This window comes from Oncorhynchus kisutch, linkage group LG16, assembly GCF_002021735.2.
Source record: "Oncorhynchus kisutch isolate 150728-3 linkage group LG16, Okis_V2, whole genome shotgun sequence".
In the NCBI taxonomy this organism is placed as follows: Eukaryota; Metazoa; Chordata; class Actinopteri; order Salmoniformes; family Salmonidae; genus Oncorhynchus; species Oncorhynchus kisutch.
Window position 1 is genome coordinate 150773 of NC_034189.2, and position 22061 is coordinate 172833.

The 22061-nt window shown below is 47.2% G+C and overlaps 1 protein-coding gene across 2 annotated transcripts in view; it reads right to left on the bottom strand.

Annotated features, from left to right (window-relative positions):
- Positions 1–601: 601 nt before the first annotated feature.
- The window catches only part of LOC109881315 (2-acylglycerol O-acyltransferase 1-like), a 39075-nt gene continuing 17615 nt past the window's right edge, over positions 602–22061 (bottom strand). The window contains exons 4-7 of one of the 2 annotated variants that reach the window (XM_031791488.1): positions 19294–19498; positions 4776–4950; positions 2334–2533; positions 602–1324 (exon numbers count right to left, since the gene is read on the bottom strand). In XM_031791488.1, coding sequence (XP_031647348.1) covers positions 1170–1324; positions 2334–2533; positions 4776–4950; positions 19294–19498 — 735 coding nt within the window. In that variant the 3' untranslated portion in view covers positions 602–1169. Of the gene's footprint in view, positions 1325–1956; positions 2019–2333; positions 2534–4775; positions 4951–19293; positions 19499–22061 lie in introns of those variants that run through there. The other variant, XM_031791489.1, reaches the window with a different exon arrangement.

The following is a 22061-nucleotide window of genomic DNA, read 5'->3' on the forward strand; positions in this document are numbered from 1 at the left end:
GTGTAGCCGGAGTGGTCATAGTGTCCAATGAGCAGCAAAGATGAAACAGGGAGTTGTTCGGTTACTACGCAAGGCGAGCGGGAGACACGGCGTTCAGGAAACTAGCGGGCCAGGGCTAGCAGATGGATCAACACCAACGAGGCAGAGGCCGGTTGAGAGCACATCGGCCGAATTACATCAGTAGACCAGCAGACCAGTCGTGATGGATCGGCGGGGCTCCGTGCCAACAAAGGGTTCAGGCCAAGAGAGGTATTGTAGTTGGTGTACTTCGTTTGCTAGCCGGGGGAATGGGCCTAGCTCGAGGCTAGCTGGTGCATGCTTCTGGACAGGGTCGTTAGCAACAATAGCCACTCGGTAGCAACTAGCTAGCTGCAAAGATCCGGTGTAATGGTCCAGAGATTGCGGCAGCAATCCGGTGATGTAGTGGAGGGAAAAAAGCAGTCCGATATGTTCAGGGCTGATATGGTGCTGTGCAGATATTATCCAGGCTAAAGTGGCTGGAGTCCGAGCTAAAGGTAAAAACCGCTAGCAGTGGCTAACAATGACTAAAAAGCTAGTAGCTAATTAGGTCTAAAAAATAGCAGATCTGTACCACATTGGGGGCGGGTTGCAGGAAGTTTATTTAATTAGTAAATGGAGAAAAAAAATAGGTTGAAATATAATGAAATGTATACAACAAAAAATAATATAATAATAATATTTACATGGGACAAAAACAAACACGTCTTACTGCCCACCATCTTGGTACTAACTAACCCTACAGGACCCCACAGAATCCTACATGACCCTCTAGAACCCTACACAACACTACAGGACACTCTAGAACCCTACAGAACTCTATAGAACCCAACAGGACCCTCTAGAACCCTACAGGACCCTCTAGAACCCTACAGGACCCTCTAGAACCCTACATAACTTTACAGGATCCTACATAACCCCATAGAACCCTACAGGACCCTCTATAACCCTTTAGAACCCTACAAGACCCTCTAGAACCAGACAGGACCCTTGAGAACCCTACATCAACTCCACAGAACCCTACATAACGCCACAGGATCCTACAGAAGCCTAACCTTCAGCTAGAACTCTGACCTAGAAGGTGTTGCAACAGTTTTGGATTTGTCTGTAAAGCTTCTTTTCCTGCTGATTACAGGTGTGGATGCACTTATCTAGATGAAGTGGAGGTGTTTGTCTGGTGCAATGCCGTAGTTGTCCTTGTTGTCTTCAAACACCGTAGTGAGGCCCTCCAGGTAGAGAGAATGGAGACAGTCTATATCATCTTTAGTGGGAGAGGGGGTCTGGACCACTGGAATAGGCCTACCCACTGGAGAGAGAGAGATGAGAGAGAGAGAGATGAGAGGGGGTCTGGACCACTGGAATAGGCCTACCCACTAGAGAGAGAGAGAGAGAGAGAGAGAGATGAGAGAGGGTCTGGACCACTGGAATAGGCCTACCCACTAGAGCGAGAGAGATGAGAGGGGGTGTGGACCACTGGAATAGGCCTACCCATTAGAGAGAGATGAGAGGGGTCTGGACCACTGGAATAGGCCTACCCACTAGAGAGAGAGAGAGAGAGATAGATGAGAGAGAGAGGAGGGGGTCTGGACCACTGGAATAGGCCTACCCACTAGAGAAAGAGGGGGGTCTGGACCACTGGAATAGGCCTACCCACTAGAGAGAGATGAGAGGGGGTCTGGACCACTGGAATAGGCCTATCCACAAGAGAGAGAGGTGAGAGATGTGAGAGGTGAGCGAGGGGTGAGAGAGAGATGTGAGAGGTGAGCGAAGGATGGAAGAGAGGTGTGAGAGAGATGTGAGAGGTGAGGGATGAGAGAGATGAGAGGTGAGGGATGAGAGAGGTGAGAGAGAGAGGTGAGAGAGAGAGGTGAGAGAGAGGTGAGGTGAGAGAGAGAGAGAGGTGAGAGTTGCGGGATGAGGGGGGGGTCTGGACCACTGGAATAGGCCTACCCATTAGAGAGAGATGAGAGGGGTCTGGACCACTGGAATAGGCCTACCCACTAGAGAGAGAGAGGGGGGGGGGGGTCTGGACCACTGGAATAGGCCTACCCACTAGAGAGAGAGAGAGAGAGAGAGGGGGGTCTGGACCACTGGAATAGGCCTATCCACTAGAGAGAGAGGTGAGAGATATGAGAGGTGAGCGAGGGGTGAGAGAGATGTGAGAGGTGAGCGAGGGATGGAAGAGAGGTGTGAGAGAGATGTGAGAGGTGAGGGATGAGAGAGATGAGGGATGAGAGAGGTGAGAGAGAGGTGAGGTGAGAGAGAGGTGAGAGGTGAGAGGTGAGGGATGAGAGAGAGTTGAGTGTGTGTCTTACCAACAGTGTGTATGGGCTCTCTGTAGGGCAGTAGACCGAAGCTGTATTGGAACACTCCTCGTCCGGTGAACATTGGCAGCGCAACTCCCATGAGCCTTTGCAAGTGGTCCTGGAGCCAGCGGAGCGGCGATCCGGCAGGGTTGGTCATCTGGTCGAAGAGCTCATTCTCCCCAAAGGAGAACACAGGTACTAGCTGGGCCCTACGAGACATTATATATACTGGACATTACACAAACCAGCAGGGTTGGTCATCAGCTTGTTTTCCCCTGAAGGAGAACACAGGTACTAGCTGGGTCCTATAGGACAATAACTGGGGGTGCCACTTCCCCCTTACTCTCAATAACTGGTGGTGCCACTTCCCCCTTACACTCAATAACTGGTGGTGCCACTTCCCCCTTACTCTCAATAACTGGTGGTGCCACTTCCCCCTTACTCTCAATAACTGGTGGTGCCACTTCCCCCTTACTCTCAATAACTGGTGGTGCCACTTCCCCCTTACTCTCAATAACTGGTGGTGCCACTTCCCCCTTACTCTCAATAACTGGTGGTGCCACTTCCCCCTTACTCTCAATAACTGGTGGTGCCACTTCCCCCTTACTCTCAATAACTAGTGGTGCCACTTCCCCCTTACACTCAATAACTGGTGGTGCCACTTCCCCCTTACTCTCAATAACTGGTGGTGCCACTTCCCCCTTACTCTCAATAACTGGTGGTGCCACTTCCCCCTTACTCTCAATAACTGGTGGTGCCACTTCCCCCTTACTCTCAATAACTGGTGGTGCCACTTCCCCCTTACTCTCAATAACTGGGGGTGCCACTTCCCCCTTACTCTCAATAACTGGGGGTGCCACTTCCCCCTTACACTCAATAACTGGGGGTGCCACTTCCCCCTTACTCTCAATAACTGGTGGTGCCACTTCCCCCTTACTCTCAATAACTGGTGGTGCCACTTCCCCCTTACACTCAATAACTGGGGGTGCCACTTTCCTCTCTATTTTGGCCAACTCTTGCATGCAGAACTGCTATAACTCGGTAACATGTGGGTTTTCCAGCATGAACTGCTCGTTTCAAGTCCTGCTACAACATCTCAGTTGGGATTAGGTCTGGACTTTGACTAGGCCATTCCAGAAATTAAAATGTTTTTTTTAACCATTTTCACGTAGACTTGATTGTGTGTTTTGGATCATTGTATTGCTGAATGACCCAGCTGAGCTTCAGCTCACAGATGGATGGCCTGACATTCTCCTCCATAATTCTCTGATACAGAGCAGAATTCATGGTTCCATCTATTAAGGCAAGTTGTCCAGGTCCTGAGGCAGCAAAGCATCCCACTACCACCATGCTGACCCCAAACCATCACACTACCACCACCATGCTGACATAAACTAGAATAACATATACACTGGGACCAGCTGGGTATTAACATATACACTGGGACCAGCTGGGTATTAACATATACACTGGGACCAGCTGGGTATTAACATATACACTGGGACCAGCTGGGTATTAACATATACACTGGGACCAGCTGGGTATTAACATATACACTGGGACCAGCTGGGTATTAACATATACACTGGGACCAGCTGGGTATTAACATATACACTGGGACCAGCTGGGTATTAACATATACACTGGGACCAGCTGGGTATTAACATATACACTGGGACCAACTGGGTATTAACATATACACTGGGACCAGCTGGGTATTAACATATACACTGGGACCAGCTGGGTATTAACATATACACTGGGACCAGCTGGGTATTAACATATACACTGGGACCAGCTGGGTATTAACATATACACTGGGACCAGCTGGGTATTAACATATACACTGGGACCAGCTGGGTATTAACATATACACTGGGACCAGCTGGGTATTAACATATACACTGGGACCAGCTGGGTATTAACATATACACTGGGACCAGCTGGGTATTAACATATACACTGGGACCAGCTGGGTATTAACATATACACTGGGACCAGCTGGGTATTAACATATACACTGGGACCAGCTGGGTATTAACATATACACTGGGACCAGCTGGGTATTAACATATACACTGGGACCAGCTGGGTATTAACATATACACTGGGACCAGCTGGGTATTAACATATACACTGGGACCAGCTGGGTATTAACATATACACCTGGGACCAGCTGGGTATTAACATATACACTGGGACCAGCTGGGTATTAACATATACACTGGGACCAGCTGGGTATTAACATATACACTGGGACCAGCTGGGTATTAACATATACACTGGGACCAACTGGGCATTAAGGAACACCACAAACATACAGTACATTAAAATCAAACACACCACATGTATTGAATCTTGTCATTCAATATTACTGTGTTTCAGACATATCTGTATTCCATACCTACCAGTGTTTAAAATCTAGCCATGTTTCAGATGTTTCCCACCTACCCGTGTTTTAGCGCAAGTTTGATGAATCCCTTGCGGTGTAGAATCTGAAGGGTGAGAGCACCTGGCCGGGCGTCTAGAGCCTCTGGAGCGCCCCCTATAGCCACCACCGCCACATTACCTCCTCTAGGAGCTGAGAGCAGGTAGGACAGGCTGGCTTTCTCACTGGATACCAGACCTGGCATGAACACATAATACACACATCATACACACACACCGTATCCCCAATTACACACACACACAGTAACCCCAATTACACACCTTAACCCCAATTACACACACACAAACACCTTAACCCTTATTTCACACACACACACACACACACACACACACACACACACACACACACACACACACACACACACACTAACCCTACTTACATAGACACCTTAACCCCAAATACACACACACACACACACACACATTACACACCATAATTACACACACACACACACACACCTTAACCCCAAATACACACACACACACACACCATAATCACACACACCTTAACCCAAAATACACACACACACACACATTACACACCATAATTACACACACACACACCATAATCACACACACCTTAACCCCAATTACACACACACACACACACACACCTTAACCCCAAATACATATACACACAAACATTACACACCCTAATTATGCACACACACACACATTATACACACACACACACACTAACCCTACTACACACACACACACCTTAACCCCAATTACACACACACACACACACACACACACACACACACCTTAACCCCAAATACATATACACACAAACATTACACACCCTAATTATGCACACACACACACATTATACACACACACACACACACACTAACCCTACTTACACACACACACACACCTTAACCCCAAATACATACACACACACCACACCCTAATTACACACACACCTTAACCCCAAATACACACACACCTTAACCCCAAATACACACACACCTTAACCCCAAATACACACACACACTATACACACACCTTAACCCCAATTACACACACCTTAACCCCAAATACACACACACACCTTAACCCCAAATACACACACACACCTTAACCCCAAATACACACACACACACCTTAACCCCAAATACACACACACTACACACCCTAACTACACACACACACACACACCCTAATTACACACACACACACTAACCCTACTTACATAGACACCTTAACCCCAAATACACACACACACACACCGTAACCCCAAATACACACACATTACACACCATAAACACACACACACACCTTAACCCAAAATACACACACACACACACACATTACACACCATAATTACACACACACACACCTTAACCCCAATTACACACACACACACACCTTAACCCTTATTTCACACACACACACACTTTAACCCCAAATAAACACACCACACCCTAATTACACACACACTAACCCTACTTACATAGACACAGACACCTTAACCCCAAATACACACAAACATTACACACCCTAATTACGCACACACACACACACACATTATACACACACACACACACTAACCCTACTTACACACACCTTAACCCCAAATACACACACCACACCCTAATTACACACACACACTAACCCTACTTACATAGACACCTTAACCCCAAATACACACACACACTAACCCCAATTACACACACCCTAATTACTTACACACACACTACCACATGTGATTTTCCATGTGTAAAGATATATGGTGCTTTCTAAAGGTTTGTAAAGGTCAGTACATTTCAAATATGCTAATGTATCCAGGATGTTTCCCTGTAGACACACAGAGACAGAGAGAGACAGAGAGAGACAGAGAGAGACAGAGAGAGACCAAATTGAGACTCTGCACGCCGAATTCTGCAAAAATATCCTCCGTGTACAACGTAGAACACCAAATAATGCATGCAGAGCAGAATTAGGCCGATACCCACTAATTATCAAAATCCAGAAAAGAGCTGTTAAATTCTACAACCACCTAAAAGGAAGCGATTCACAAACCTTCCATAACAAAGCCATCACCTACAGAGAGATGAAGCTGGAGAAGAGTCCCCTAAGCAAGCTGGTCCTGGGGCTCTGTTCACAAACACAAACACACACTACAGAGCCCCAGGACAGCAGCACAATTAGACCCAACCAAATCATGAGAAAACAAAAAGATAACTACTTAACACATTGGAAAGAATTAACAAAAAAACTGAGCAAACTAGAATGCTATTTGGCCCTACACAGAGAGTACACAGCGGCAGAATACCTGACCACTGTGACTGACCCAAAATTAAGGAAAGCTTTGACTATGTACAGACTCAGTGAGCATAGCCTTGCTATTGAGAAAGGCCGCCGTAGGCAGACATGGCTCTCAAGAGAAGACAGGCTATGTGCTCACTGCCCACAAAATGAGGTGGAAACTGAGCTGCACTTCCTAACCTCCTGCCCAATGTATGACCATATTAGAGAGACATATTTCCCTCAGATTACACAGATCCACAAAGAATTCGAAAACAAATCCAATTTTGAAAAACTCCCATATCTACTGGGTGAAATTCCACAGTGTGCCATCACAGCAGCAAGATTTGTGACCTGTTGCCACGAGAAAAGGGCAACCAGTGAAGAACAAACACCATTGTAAATACAACCCATATTTATGCTTATTTATGTTATCTTGTGTCCTTTAGCCATTTGTACATTGTTAGAACACTGTATATATATATAATATGACATTTGTAATGTCTTTACTGTTTTGAAACTTCTGTATGTGTAATGTTTACTGTTCATTTTTGTTGTTTTTCACTTTATATAGTCACTTTGTATGTTGTCTACCTCACTTGCTTTGGCAATGTTAACACATGTTTCCCATGCCAATAAAGCCCTTGAATTGAATTGAATTGAAATTGACAGAGAGAGACAGAGAGAGACAGAGAGAGACAGAGAGACATGTATCCAGGATGTTTCCCTGTAGACACAGAGAGAGAGAGACATGTATCCAGGATGTTTCCCTGTAGACACAGAGAGAGAGAGACATGTATCCAGGATGTTTCCCTGTAGACACAGAGAGAGAGAGACATGTATCCAGGATGTTTCCCTGTAGACACAGAGAGAGAGAGACATGTATCCAGGATGTTTCCCTGTAGACACAGAGAGAGAGAGACATGTATCCAGGATGTTTCCCTGTAGACACAGAGAGAGAGAGACATGTATCCAGGATGTTTCCCTGTAGACACAGAGAGAGAGAGACATGTATCCAGGATGTTTCCCTGTAGACACAGAGAGAGAGAGACATGTATCCAGGATGTTTCCCTGTAGACACAGAGAGAGAGAGACATGTATCCAGGATGTTTCCCTGTAGACACAGAGAGAGAGAGACATGTATCCAGGATGTTTCCCTGTAGACACAGAGAGAGAGACATGTATCCAGGATGTTTCCCTATAGACACAGAGAGAGAGAGACATGTATCCAGGATGTTTCCCTGTAGACACAGAGAGAGAGACATGTATCCAGGATGTTTCCCTGTAGACACAGAGAGAGAGAGACATGTATCCAGGATGTTTCCCTGTAGACACAGAGAGAGAGAGACATGTATCCAGGATGTTTCCCTGTAGACACAGAGAGAGAGACATGTATCCAGGATGTTTCCCTATAGACACAGAGAGAGAGAGACATGTATCCAGGATGTTTCCCTGTAGACACAGAGAGAGAGAGACATGTATCCAGGATGTTTCCCTGTAGACACAGAGAGAGAGACATGTATCCAGGATGTTTCCCTGTAGACACAGAGAGAGAGACATGTATTCAGGATGTTCCCCTGTAGACACAGAGAGAGAGAGACATGTATCCAGGATGTTTCCCTGTAGACACAGAGAGAGAGAGACATGTATCCAGGATGTTTCCCTGTAGACACAGAGAGAGAGACATGTATCCAGGATGTTTCCCTATAGACACAGAGAGAGAGAGAGAGAGACAGAGACATGTATCCAGGATGTTTCCCTGTAGACACAGAGAGAGAGAGACATGTATCCAGGATGTTTCCCTGTAGACACAGAGAGAGAGAGACATGTATCCAGGATGTTTCCCTGTAGACACAGAGAGAGAGACATGTATCCAGGATGTTTCCCTGTAGACACAGAGAGACATGTATTCAGGATGTTTCCCTGTAGACACAGAGAGAGAGAGACATGTATCCAGGATGTTTCCCTGTAGACACAGAGAGAGAGAGACATGTATTCAGGATGTTTCCCTGTAGACACAGAGAGAGACATGTATCCAGGAGGTTTCCCTGTAGACACAGAGAGAGAGAGACATGTATCCAGGATGTTTCCCTGTAGACACAGAGAGAGAGAGACATGTATTCAGGATGTTCCCCTGTAGACACAGAGAGAGAGAGACATGTATCCAGGATGTTTCCCTGTAGACACAGAGAGACATGTATTCAGGATGTTTCCCTGTAGACACAGAGAGAGAGAGAGACATGTATCCAGGATGTTTCCCTGTAGACACAGAGAGAGAGAGACATGTATCCAGGATGTTTCCCTGTAGACACAGAGAGAGAGAGACATGTATTCAGGATGTTCCCCTGTAGACACAGAGAGAGAGAGACATGTATCCAGGATGTTTCCCTGTAGACACAGAGAGAGAGAGACATGTATCCAGGATGTTTCCCTGTAGACACAGAGAGAGAGAGACATGTATCCAGGATGTTTCCCTGTAGACACAGAGACATGTATTCAGGATGTTTCCCTGTAGACACAGAGAGAGACATGTATCCAGGATGTTTCCCTGTAGACACAGAGAGAGAGAGACATGTATCCAGGATGTTTCCCTGTAGACACACAGAGAGAGAGACATGTATTCAGGATGTTTCCCTGTAGACACAGAGAGAGAGACATGTATCCAGGATGTTTCCCTATAGACACAGAGAGAGAGAGACATGTATCCAGGATGTTTCCCTGTAGACACAGAGAGAGAGAGACATGTATCCAGGATGTTTCCCTGTAGACACAGAGAGAGAGAGACATGTATTCAGGATGTTTCCCTGTAGACACAGAGAGAGAGAGACATGTATCCAGGATGTTTCCCTGTAGACACAGAGAGAGAGAGAGAGAGAGAGAGAGAGAGAGAGAGAGAGAGAGAGAGAGAGACATGTATCCAGGATGTTTCCTGTAGACACAGAGACAGAGAGACATGTATCCAGGATGTTTCCCTGTAGACACACAGAGAGAGAGAGACATGTATCCAGGATGTTCCCCTGTAGACACGAGAGAGAGAGACATGTATCCAGGATGTTTCCCTGTAGACACAGAGAGAGAGAGACATGTAATCCAGGATGTTTCCCTGTAGACACAGAGAGAGAGAGACATGTATTCAGGAATGTTTCCCTGTAGACACAGAGAGAGAGAGACATGTATCCAGGATGTTTCCCTGTAGACACAGAGAGAGAGGACATGTATCCAGGATGTTTCCCTGTAGACACAGAGAGAGAGAACATGTATCCAGGATGTTTCCTATAGACACAGAGGAGTAGAGAGACATGTATCAGGATGTTTCCCTGTAGACACAGAGAGAGAGACATGTATCCAGGATGTTTCCCTGTAGACACAGAGAGAGAGAGATGTATCCAGGATGTTTCCCTGTAGACACAGAGAGAGAGAGACATGTATCCAGGATGTTTCCCTGTAGACACAGAGAGAGAGACATGTATCCAGGATGTTTCCCTGTAGACACAGAGAGAGAGAGACATGTATCCAGGATGTTTCCCTGTAGACACAGAGAGAGAGAGACATGTATCCAGGATGTTTCCCTGTAGACACAGAGAGAGAGACATGTATCCAGGATGTTTCCCTGTAGACACAGAGAGAGAGAGACATGTATTCAGGATGTTTCCCTGTAGACACAGAGAGAGACATGTATCCAGGATGTTTCCCTGTAGACACAGAGAGAGAGACATGTATCCAGGATGTTTCCCTATAGACACAGAGAAGAGAGAGGACATGTATCCCAGGGATGTTTCCCTGTAGACACAGAGAGAGAGAGGACATGTATCCAGGATGTTTTCCCTGTCGACCAAGGATTATTTATTTCTTTTTTAGGATTGTTTCCCTGTAGACACAGAGAGATGAGAGACATTGTATTCCAGGATGTTTCCCTGTAGACACAGAGAGAGAGAGACATGATCCAGGATGTTTCCCTGTAGAGCGACGGAGACGAGATGAGACGAGGAGATGACGAGAGATAGAGAGGAGACAATGTATCCAGGATGTTTCCCTGTAGACACAGAGGACAGAGAGACATGTATCCAGGATGTTTCCCTGTAGACACACAGAGAGAGAGAGACATGTATCCAGGATGTTCCCCTGTAGACACAGAGAGAGAGAGACATGTATCCAGGATGTTTCCCTGTAGACACAGAGAAGAGAGAGGCATGTATCCAGGATGTTTCCCTGTAGACACAGAGAGAGAGAGAACATGTATTCAGGATGTTTCCCTGTAGACACAGAGAGAGAGAGACATGTATCCAGGATGTTTCCCTGTAGACACAGAGAGAGAGAGACATGTATCCAGGATGTTTCCCTGTAGACACAGAGAGAGAGACATGTATCCAGGATGTTTCCCTATAGACACAGAGAGAGAGAGACATGTATCCAGGATGTTTCCCTGTAGACACAGAGAGAGAGACATGTATCCAGGATGTTTCCCTGTAGACACAGAGAGAGAGAGATGTATCCAGGATGTTTCCCTGTAGACACAGAGAGAGAGAGACATGTATCCAGGATGTTTCCCTGTAGACACAGAGAGAGAGACATGTATCCAGGATGTTTCCCTATAGACACAGAGAGAGAGAGACATGTATCCAGGATGTTTCCCTGTAGACACAGAGAGAGAGAGACATGTATCCAGGATGTTTCCCTGTAGACACAGAGAGAGAGACATGTATCCAGGATGTTTCCCTGTAGACACAGAGAGAGAGACATGTATTCAGGATGTTCCCCTGTAGACACAGAGAGAGAGAGACATGTATCCAGGATGTTTCCCTGTAGACACACAGAGAGAGAGACATGTATCCAGGATGTTTCCCTGTAGACACAGAGAGAGAGACATGTATCCAGGATGTTTCCCTATAGGACACAGAGAGAGAGAGAGAGAGAGGAGAGACAGAGACATGTATCCAGGATGTTTCCCTGTAGACACAGAGAGAGAGAGACATGTATCCAGGATGTTTCCCTGTAGACACAGAGAGAGAGAGACATGTATCCAGGATGTTTCCCTGTAGACACAGAGAGAGAGACATGTATCCAGGATGTTTCCCTGTAGACACAGAGAGACATGTATTCAGGATGTTTCCCTGTAGACACAGAGAGAGAGAGACATGTATCCAGGATGTTTCCCTGTAGACACAGAGAGAGAGAGACATGTATCCAGGATGTTTCCCTGTAGACACAGAGAGAGAGAGACATGTATTCAGGATGTTTCCCTGTAGACACAGAGAGAGACATGTATCCAGGATGTTTCCCTGTAGACACAGAGAGAGAGAGACATGTATCCAGGATGTTTCCCTGTAGACACAGAGAGAGAGAGACATGTATTCAGGATGTTCCCCTGTAGACACAGAGAGAGAGAGACATGTATCCAGGATGTTTCCCTGTAGACACAGAGAGAGAGACATGTATCCAGGATGTTTCCCTGTAGACACAGAGAGAGAGAGAGACATGTATTCAGGATGTTTCCCTGTAGACACAGAGAGAGAGAGACATGTATTCAGGATGTTTCCCTGTAGACACAGAGAGAGAGAGACATGTATCCAGGATGTTTCCCTGTAGACACAGAGAGAGAGAGACATGTATCAGGATGTTTCCCTGTAGACACAGAGAGAGACATGTATCCAGGATGTTTCCCTGTAGACACAGAGAGAGAGAGATGTATCCAGGATGTTTCCCTGTAGACACAGAGAGAGAGACATGTATCCAGGATGTTTCCCTGTAGACACAGAGAGAGAGACATGTATCCAGGATGTTTCCCTATAGACACAGAGAGAGAGAGACATGTATCCAGGATGTTTCCCTGTAGACACAGAGAGAGAGAGAGACATGTATCCAGGATGTTTCCCTGTAGACACAGAGAGAGAGAGAGACATGTATTCAGGATGTTTCCCTGTAGACACAGAGAGAGAGAGACATGTATTCAGGATGTTTCCCTGTAGACACAGAGAGAGAGAGACATGTATCCAGGATGTTTCCCTGTAGACACAGAGAGAGAGAGACATGTATTCAGGATGTTTCCCTGTAGACACAGAGAGAGAGAGACATGTATCCAGGATGTTTCCCTGTAGACACAGAGAGAGAGAGACATGTATCCAGGATGTTTCCCTGTAGACACAGAGAGAGAGACATGTATCCAGGATGTTTCCCTGTAGACACAGAGAGAGAGAGACATGTATCCAGGATGTTTCCCTGTAGACACAGAGAGAGAGAGACATGTATCCAGGATGTTTCCCTGTAGACACAGAGAGAGAGAGACATGTATCCAGGATGTTTCCCTGTAGACACAGAGAGAGAGAGACATGTATTCAGGATGTTTCCCTGTAGACACAGAGAGAGACATGTATCCAGGATGTTTCCCTGTAGACACAGAGAGAGAGACATGTATCCAGGATGTTTCCCTATAGACACAGAGAGAGAGAGAGACATGTATCCAGGATGTTTCCCTGTAGACACAGAGAGAGAGAGACATGTATCCAGGATGTTTCCCTGTAGACACAGAGAGAGAGAGACATGTATTCAGGATGTTTCCCTGTAGACACAGAGAGAGAGAGACATGTATCCAGGATGTTTCCCTGTAGACACAGAGAGAGAGAGAGAGAGAGGGAGAGAGACATGTATCCAGGATGTTTCCCTGTAGACACAGAGACAGAGAGACATGTATCCAGGATGTTTCCCTGTAGACACACAGAGAGAGAGAGAGACATGTATCCAGGATGTTCCCCTGTAGACACAGAGAGAGAGAGACATGTATCCAGGATGTTTCCCTGTAGACACAGAGAGAGAGAGACATGTATCCAGGATGTTTCCCTGTAGACACAGAGAGAGAGAGACATGTATCCAGGATGTTTCCCTGTAGACACAGAGAGAGAGAGACATGTATCCAGGATGTTTCCCTGTAGACACAGAGAGAGAGAGACATGTATCCAGGATGTTTCCCTGTAGACACAGAGAGAGAGACATGTATCCAGGATGTTTCCCTATAGACACAGAGAGAGAGAGACATGTATCCAGGATGTTTCCCTGTAGACACAGAGAGAGAGACATGTATCCAGGATGTTTCCCTGTAGACACAGAGAGAGAGAGATGTATCCAGGATGTTTCCCTGTAGACACAGAGAGAGAGAGACATGTATCCAGGATGTTTCCCTGTAGACACAGAGAGAGAGACATGTATCCAGGATGTTTCCCTATAGACACAGAGAGAGAGAGACATGTATCCAGGATGTTTCCCTGTAGACACAGAGAGAGAGAGACATGTATCCAGGATGTTTCCCTGTAGACACAGAGAGAGAGACATGTATCCAGGATGTTTCCCTGTAGACACAGAGAGAGAGACATGTATTCAGGATGTTCCCCTGTAGACACAGAGAGAGAGAGACATGTATCCAGGATGTTTCCCTGTAGACACACAGAGAGAGAGACATGTATCCAGGATGTTTCCCTGTAGACACAGAGAGAGAGACATGTATCCAGGATGTTTCCCTATAGACACAGAGAGAGAGAGAGAGAGACAGAGACATGTATCCAGGATGTTTCCCTGTAGACACAGAGAGAGAGAGACATGTATCCAGGATGTTTCCCTGTAGACACAGAGAGAGAGAGACATGTATCCAGGATGTTTCCCTGTAGACACAGAGAGAGAGACATGTATCCAGGATGTTTCCCTGTAGACACAGAGAGACATGTATTCAGGATGTTTCCCTGTAGACACAGAGAGAGAGAGACATGTATCCAGGATGTTTCCCTGTAGACACAGAGAGAGAGAGACATGTATCCAGGATGTTTCCCTGTAGACACAGAGAGAGAGAGACATGTATTCAGGATGTTTCCCTGTAGACACAGAGAGAGACATGTATCCAGGATGTTTCCCTGTAGACACAGAGAGAGAGAGACATGTATCCAGGATGTTTCCCTGTAGACACAGAGAGAGAGAGACATGTATTCAGGATGTTCCCCTGTAGACACAGAGAGAGAGAGACATGTATCCAGGATGTTTCCCTGTAGACACAGAGAGAGAGACATGTATCCAGGATGTTTCCCTGTAGACACAGAGAGAGAGAGAGACATGTATTCAGGATGTTTCCCTGTAGACACAGAGAGAGAGAGACATGTATCCAGGATGTTTCCCTGTAGACACAGAGAGAGAGAGACATGTATCCAGGATGTTTCCCTGTAGACACAGAGAGAGAGAGACATGTATTCAGGATGTTTCCCTGTAGACACAGAGAGAGAGAGACATGTATCCAGGATGTTTCCCTGTAGACACAGAGAGAGAGAGACATGTATCCAGGATGTTTCCCTGTAGACACAGAGAGAGAGACATGTATCCAGGATGTTTCCCTGTAGACACAGAGAGAGAGAGACATGTATCCAGGATGTTTCCCTGTAGACACAGAGAGAGAGAGACATGTATCCAGGATGTTTCCCTGTAGACACAGAGAGAGAGAGACATGTATCCAGGATGTTTCCCTGTAGACACAGAGAGAGAGAGACATGTATTCAGGATGTTTCCCTGTAGACACAGAGAGAGAGAGACATGTATCCAGGATGTTTCCCTGTAGACACAGAGAGAGAGAGACATGTATCCAGGATGTTTCCCTGTAGACACACAGAGAGAGAGACATGTATTCAGGATGTTTCCCTGTAGACACAGAGAGAGAGACATGTATCCAGGATGTTTCCCTATAGACACAGAGAGAGAGAGACATGTATCCAGGATGTTTCCCTGTAGACACAGAGAGAGAGAGACATGTATCCAGGATGTTTCCCTGTAGACACAGAGAGAAAGAGACATGTATTCAGGATGTTTCCCTGTAGACACAGAGAGAGAGAGACATGTATCCAGGATGTTTCCCTGTAGACACAGAGAGAGAGAGAGAGAGAGAGAGAGACATGTATCCAGGATGTTTCCCTGTAGACACACAGAGAGAGAGAGACATGTATCCAGGATGTTCCCCTGTAGACACAGAGAGAGAGAGACATGTATCCAGGATGTTTCCCTGTAGACACAGAGAGAGAGAGACATGTATCCAGGATGTTTCCCTGTAGACACAGAGAGAGAGAGACATGTATTCAGGATGTTTCCCTGTAGACACAGAGAGAGAGAGACATGTATCCAGGATGTTTCCCTGTAGACACAGAGAGACATGTATCCAGGATGTTTCCCTGTAGACACACAGAGAGAGAGAGACATGTATCCAGGATGTTCCCCTGTAGACACAGAGAGAGAGAGACATGTATTCAGGATGTTTCCCTGTAGACACAGAGAGACATGTATTCAGGATGTTCTGAAGGCGATCCTGTAGACACAGAGAGACAGGAACTGGTGACACTAATGGAAACACACAGACACGTTAGTACACGCCCAGTCAGTCTCTGGCCTATTGTGAAAGAGTGGAGTCAGTTTGTCTGGCGGTGTGTGTCAGTGTCACCTACTTGGTCAGCGTTGTCAGATTTTGCAACAGAAACTTTCACAACAGGAAAACCCTGCGGCAGCAAATACAGCATGTACCCACCCACACACTATCCACCCACACACTATCCACCCACACACTATCCACCCACACACTATCCATCCACCCACCCACACACTATCCACCCACACCCACCCACACACTATCCACCCACACACACACTATCCACCCACTAACCCACCCACACACTATCCACCCACACACTATCCACCCACTAACCCACCCACACACTATCCACCCACACACTATCCACCCACACACTATCCACCCACTAACCACACACACACTATCCACCCACACACTATCCACCCACACCCACCCACACACTATCCACCCACATCCACCCACACACTATCCACCCACATCCACCCACACCCTATCCACCCACACACTATCCACCCACACACTATCCACCCACACACTATCCACCCACATCCACCCACACACTATCCACCCACACACTATCCACCCACACTATCCACCCACACACTATTCACCCACACACTATCCACCCACACACTATCCACCCACACACTATCCACCCACACCCACCCACACACTATCCACCCACACACTATCCACCCACACTATCCACCCACACCCACCCACACACTATCCACCCACACACTATCCACCCACCCACTATCCACCCACACCCACCCACCCACTAACCCACCCACACACCATCCACCCACTAACCCACCCACACCCACCCACACACCATCCACCCACACACTATCCACCCACACCCACCCCCACCCACCCACACACTATCCACCCACACCCACCCACACACTATCCACCCACACACTATCCACCCACACCCACCCACACACTATCCACCCACACACTATCCACCCACACACTATCCACCCACTAACCCACCCACACACTATCCACCCACTAACCCGCCCACACACTATCCACCCACACACTATCCACCCACACACTATCCACCCACACCATCCACCCACTAACCCCCCACACACTACCCACCCACACCCACCCATACACTATCCACCCACACCCACACACTATCCACCCACACACTATCCACCCACTAACCCACCCACACACTATCCACCCACTAACCCGCCCACACACTATCCACCCACACACTATCCACCCACACACTATCCACCCACACACCATCCACCCACACACCATCCACCCACACACTACCCACCCACACCCACCCACACACTATCCACCCACACCCACCCACACACTATCCACCCACACCCACCCACACACTATCCACCCACACCCACCCACACACTATCCACCCACACACCATCCACCCACACACTATCCACCCACACCCACCCACACACTATCCACCCACACACTATCCACCCACACACTATCCACCCACACCCACCCACACACTAACCACCCACACACTATCCACCCACACCCACCCACACACTATCCACCCACACACCATCCACCCACTAACCCACCCACACACTAACCCACCCACACACTATCCACCCACACACTATCCACCCACTAACCCACCCACACACTATCCACCCACACCCACCCACACACTATCCACCCACACCCACCCACACACTATCCACCCACACACTATCCACCCACACCCACCCACACACTATCCACCCACACCCACCCACACACTATCCACCCACACACCATCCACCCACTAACCCACCCACACACTACCCACCCACACCCACCCACACACTATCCACCCACACCCACCCACACACTATCCACCCACACCCACCCACCCACACCCACCCACACACTATCCACCCACACACCATCCACCCACACCCCATCCACCCACTAACCCACCCACACACTATCCACCCACACCCACCCACACACTATCCACCCACACACCATCCACCCACTAACCCACCCACACACTATCCACCCACACACACACTATCCACCCACACACTATCCACCCACACCCACCCACACACTATCCACCCACACCCACCCACACACCATCCACCCACTAACCCACCCACACACCATCCACCCACTAACCCACCCACACACACCCACCATCCACCCACACCATCCACCCACACACCATCCACCCACCCACACACCATCCACCCACCCACACACTATCCACCCACCCACACACTATCCACCCACCCACACACTACCCACCATCCACCCACACACTACCCACCCACACACCATCCACCCACACACACACTACCCATCATCCACCCACCCACCCACTATCCACCCACCATCCACCCACCCACACACACACTATCCACCCACCCACACACTATCCACCCACCCACACACCACCCACCCACACACCACCCACCCACACACCATCCACCCACACTCCACCCACACACCATCCACACACACACCATCCACCCACACCATCCACACACTATCCACACACTATCCACACACTATCCACACAGACAGTGTACAGAGACTCAGCCTCATCTCCACACATGATGTAGTCCCTAAAGAAGGGTATTAGGGTCAGGGGTTAGAGGTTAGGGTACTAACCTCCACACATGAAGGGTACTAATCTCCACACATGATGTATGTAGTCCCTGAAGAAGGGTACTAACCTCCACACATGATGTAGTCCCTGAAGGGTACTAACCTCCACACATGATGTAGTCTCTGACGAAGGGTACTAACCTCCACACATGATGTAGTCTCTAAAGAAGGGTACTAACCTCCACACATGATGTAGTCCCTGAAGGGTACTAACCTCCACACATGATGTAGTCCCTAAAGAAGGGTACTAACCTCCACACATGATGTAGTCTCTGAAGAAGGGTACTCTGAACCAGAATGGCAGCATCAGGAGGTAGGGGGTCATTCCGGGGAACAGCGAGGTGAACCCTGACGCCTCCGTACAGAAGTTCCCAAAACCCCCCGCCACCAGAACACCATGGGGGTGGAACCCAAAGATGTAGTTAGAACCAGGGTCCAGATCCACCGTCTTTATGAGCTGGGGGGGAGAACAACAGGTACTGTAGTTAGAATCCTCGGCGTGGGTCCTAACCTTAACCCCCCCTCCCGTACCTGCACATAAAGGGCTCACACTGAGAGGACCTACATCCAGACCACAGCACCACCAGCCACATACACACACCCCACCCCAACCAATCAACCCTCCCCCCCAAGTCAACCATGCCCACACCGCATTTTGGCCCACTCAGATAAGACCTATGCCCCTCCTGCCCACCCCATGCCTCCCACTCCCACAAAGAGGGCCTCAATATAGAAGTCACACATACGCCCAGGCCGTGAGCAGGCAAACAGGCCCAACCCCCACTCTTACACAAGCCCAAGCCAATGGCATGTCCCAGATGCTCAGCAGGCTCTGCTCACACTTACTGGCCTGAGGCCAAACCACACGACTAACAACATTAGACACTTTATTGAACACAAAGCCTTCACCATCTCATCCTGGAATATCCAAGACCTGAGGTCATCTGCCTTTGGCCTAAAGAGCAGGAAACTGGACTTCATCAAAGAAATCAGAAATACAGACATTGTCATCCTACAAGAAACATGGTATAGAGGAGACGGACCCACAAGGTTACAGAGAGCTACCGGGAGTGAAACAGGGAAGGGACTCAGGGGGTATGCTAATTTGGTATAGAGCAGAACTAACTCACTATCACATTAAATCAAAACAGGAACATTTGACATTTGGCTAGAAATTAAAGAGGAAATGATCTCAACAGAGAAAAATGTCCTCCTGTGTGCTACCTATATCCCCCCCACTAGAATCTCCATACTTTAATGAAGACAGCTTCTATAGGAGGGGTACACCTATAGATCATCTCTTGGCAGTAGTACTGTAGACTACTTTATCACTGACGTCAACCCAGAGTCTCTCAGAGCATTCAGTCAGCCCACTGACAGCCCTATCAGACCACAACAAAATCACAATGTACTTGAACAGAGCAATACTCAACCATGAGTCATCAAAGCTGAACAAACTGCTATTAAGAAATGCTACAGATGGAAGGAGGGTACAAACCTACCAAACAACTATTGGCCAACAACAAATCCAACCCTCCTAGACAACTTCCTGGACAAAATGTTTTCCTGCAATAGTGAAAGAGTAAAATTAACAGTAGGAAGCCTGAACAATATATTTGACCTATCAGCTAACATCATATTTAAATTCCGGCAGAAAACCTAAGACAACTTACAACAATGAGAAACGGTTTGATGAAGAATGTAAAAACCTAAAAAAGAAATTGAGAAACCTATCCAAACAAAAACACAGAACCAGAAAACCCGAGACACACCTTCACTATGGTGAATCACTAAAACAATACAGAAATACACAACCGAAAAAGAAGGAACAGCACGTCAGAAATCAGCTCAATGTATTTAAAGAATCCATAGAATCAAACCACTTCTGGGAAAATTGGAACAAAACGGAGATGTCTGGGTAAACCACCAATCTGTCTCTATAACAAAGAACAACAAAAACATATACATGATCAAATGCTACAAATGATACAAATGTTAGAATCAACTATTGAAGACTACCAGACTACCATTCTCCAATTACATTGAATAAACTACAGGACCACTAAAAACCCTCCAACCCAGAAAGGCCTGTGGTGTTGATGGTATCCTCAATGAAATGATCAAATATACAGACCACGAATTCCAATTGGCTATACTTAAACTCTAACACCATCCCACAAACTGGGACAAAACACCCAATTGAGACTGTATGCAGAATTCTGCAAAAATATACTCTGTGTACAATGCAAAACTCCAAATAATGAATGCAGAGCAGAGATAACATACCTGACTATGTACAGACTCAGTGAGCATAACCTTGCTATTGAGAGGCACCACCTCAGTCTTCTCTTGAGAGCCAGGTCTGCCTATGAGTTCACTGCCCACAAAATGAGGTGGAAACTGAGAAGCACTTCCTAACCTTCTGCCAAATGTATGACCATATCAGAGACACATATTTCCCTCAGATTACACGGATACACAAAGATTTAGAAAATAAGTCAAACTGATAAACTCCCATACCTCCTGGGTGAAATACCAGTGTGCAAACACAGTTGCATGATGTGTGGCCCGTTGCCATGACAAAAGGGCAACCAGTGGAGCACAAACAACATTGTAAATACAGTCGTGGCCAAATGTTTTGAGAATGACACAAATATCTGCATCAGTTTGTATGATGGCAATTTGCATTTACTCCAGAATGTTATGAAGGGTGATCAGATAAATTGGAATTAATTTCAAAGTCCATCTTTGCCATGCAAATTAACTGAATCAAAAAACATTTCCTCTGCATTTCAGCCCTGCCACAAAAGGACCAGCTGACATGTCAGTGATTCTCTCGTTAACACAGGTGTGAGTGTTGACAAGGACAAGGCTGGAGATCACTCTGTCATGCGGATTGAGTTCAAATAACAGACTGGAAGCTTCAAAAGGGGCGGCATGGTAGCCTAGTGGTTAGAGCGTTGGACTAGTAACTGGAAGGTTGCAAGTTCAAATCCCCAAGCTGACAAGGTACAAATCTG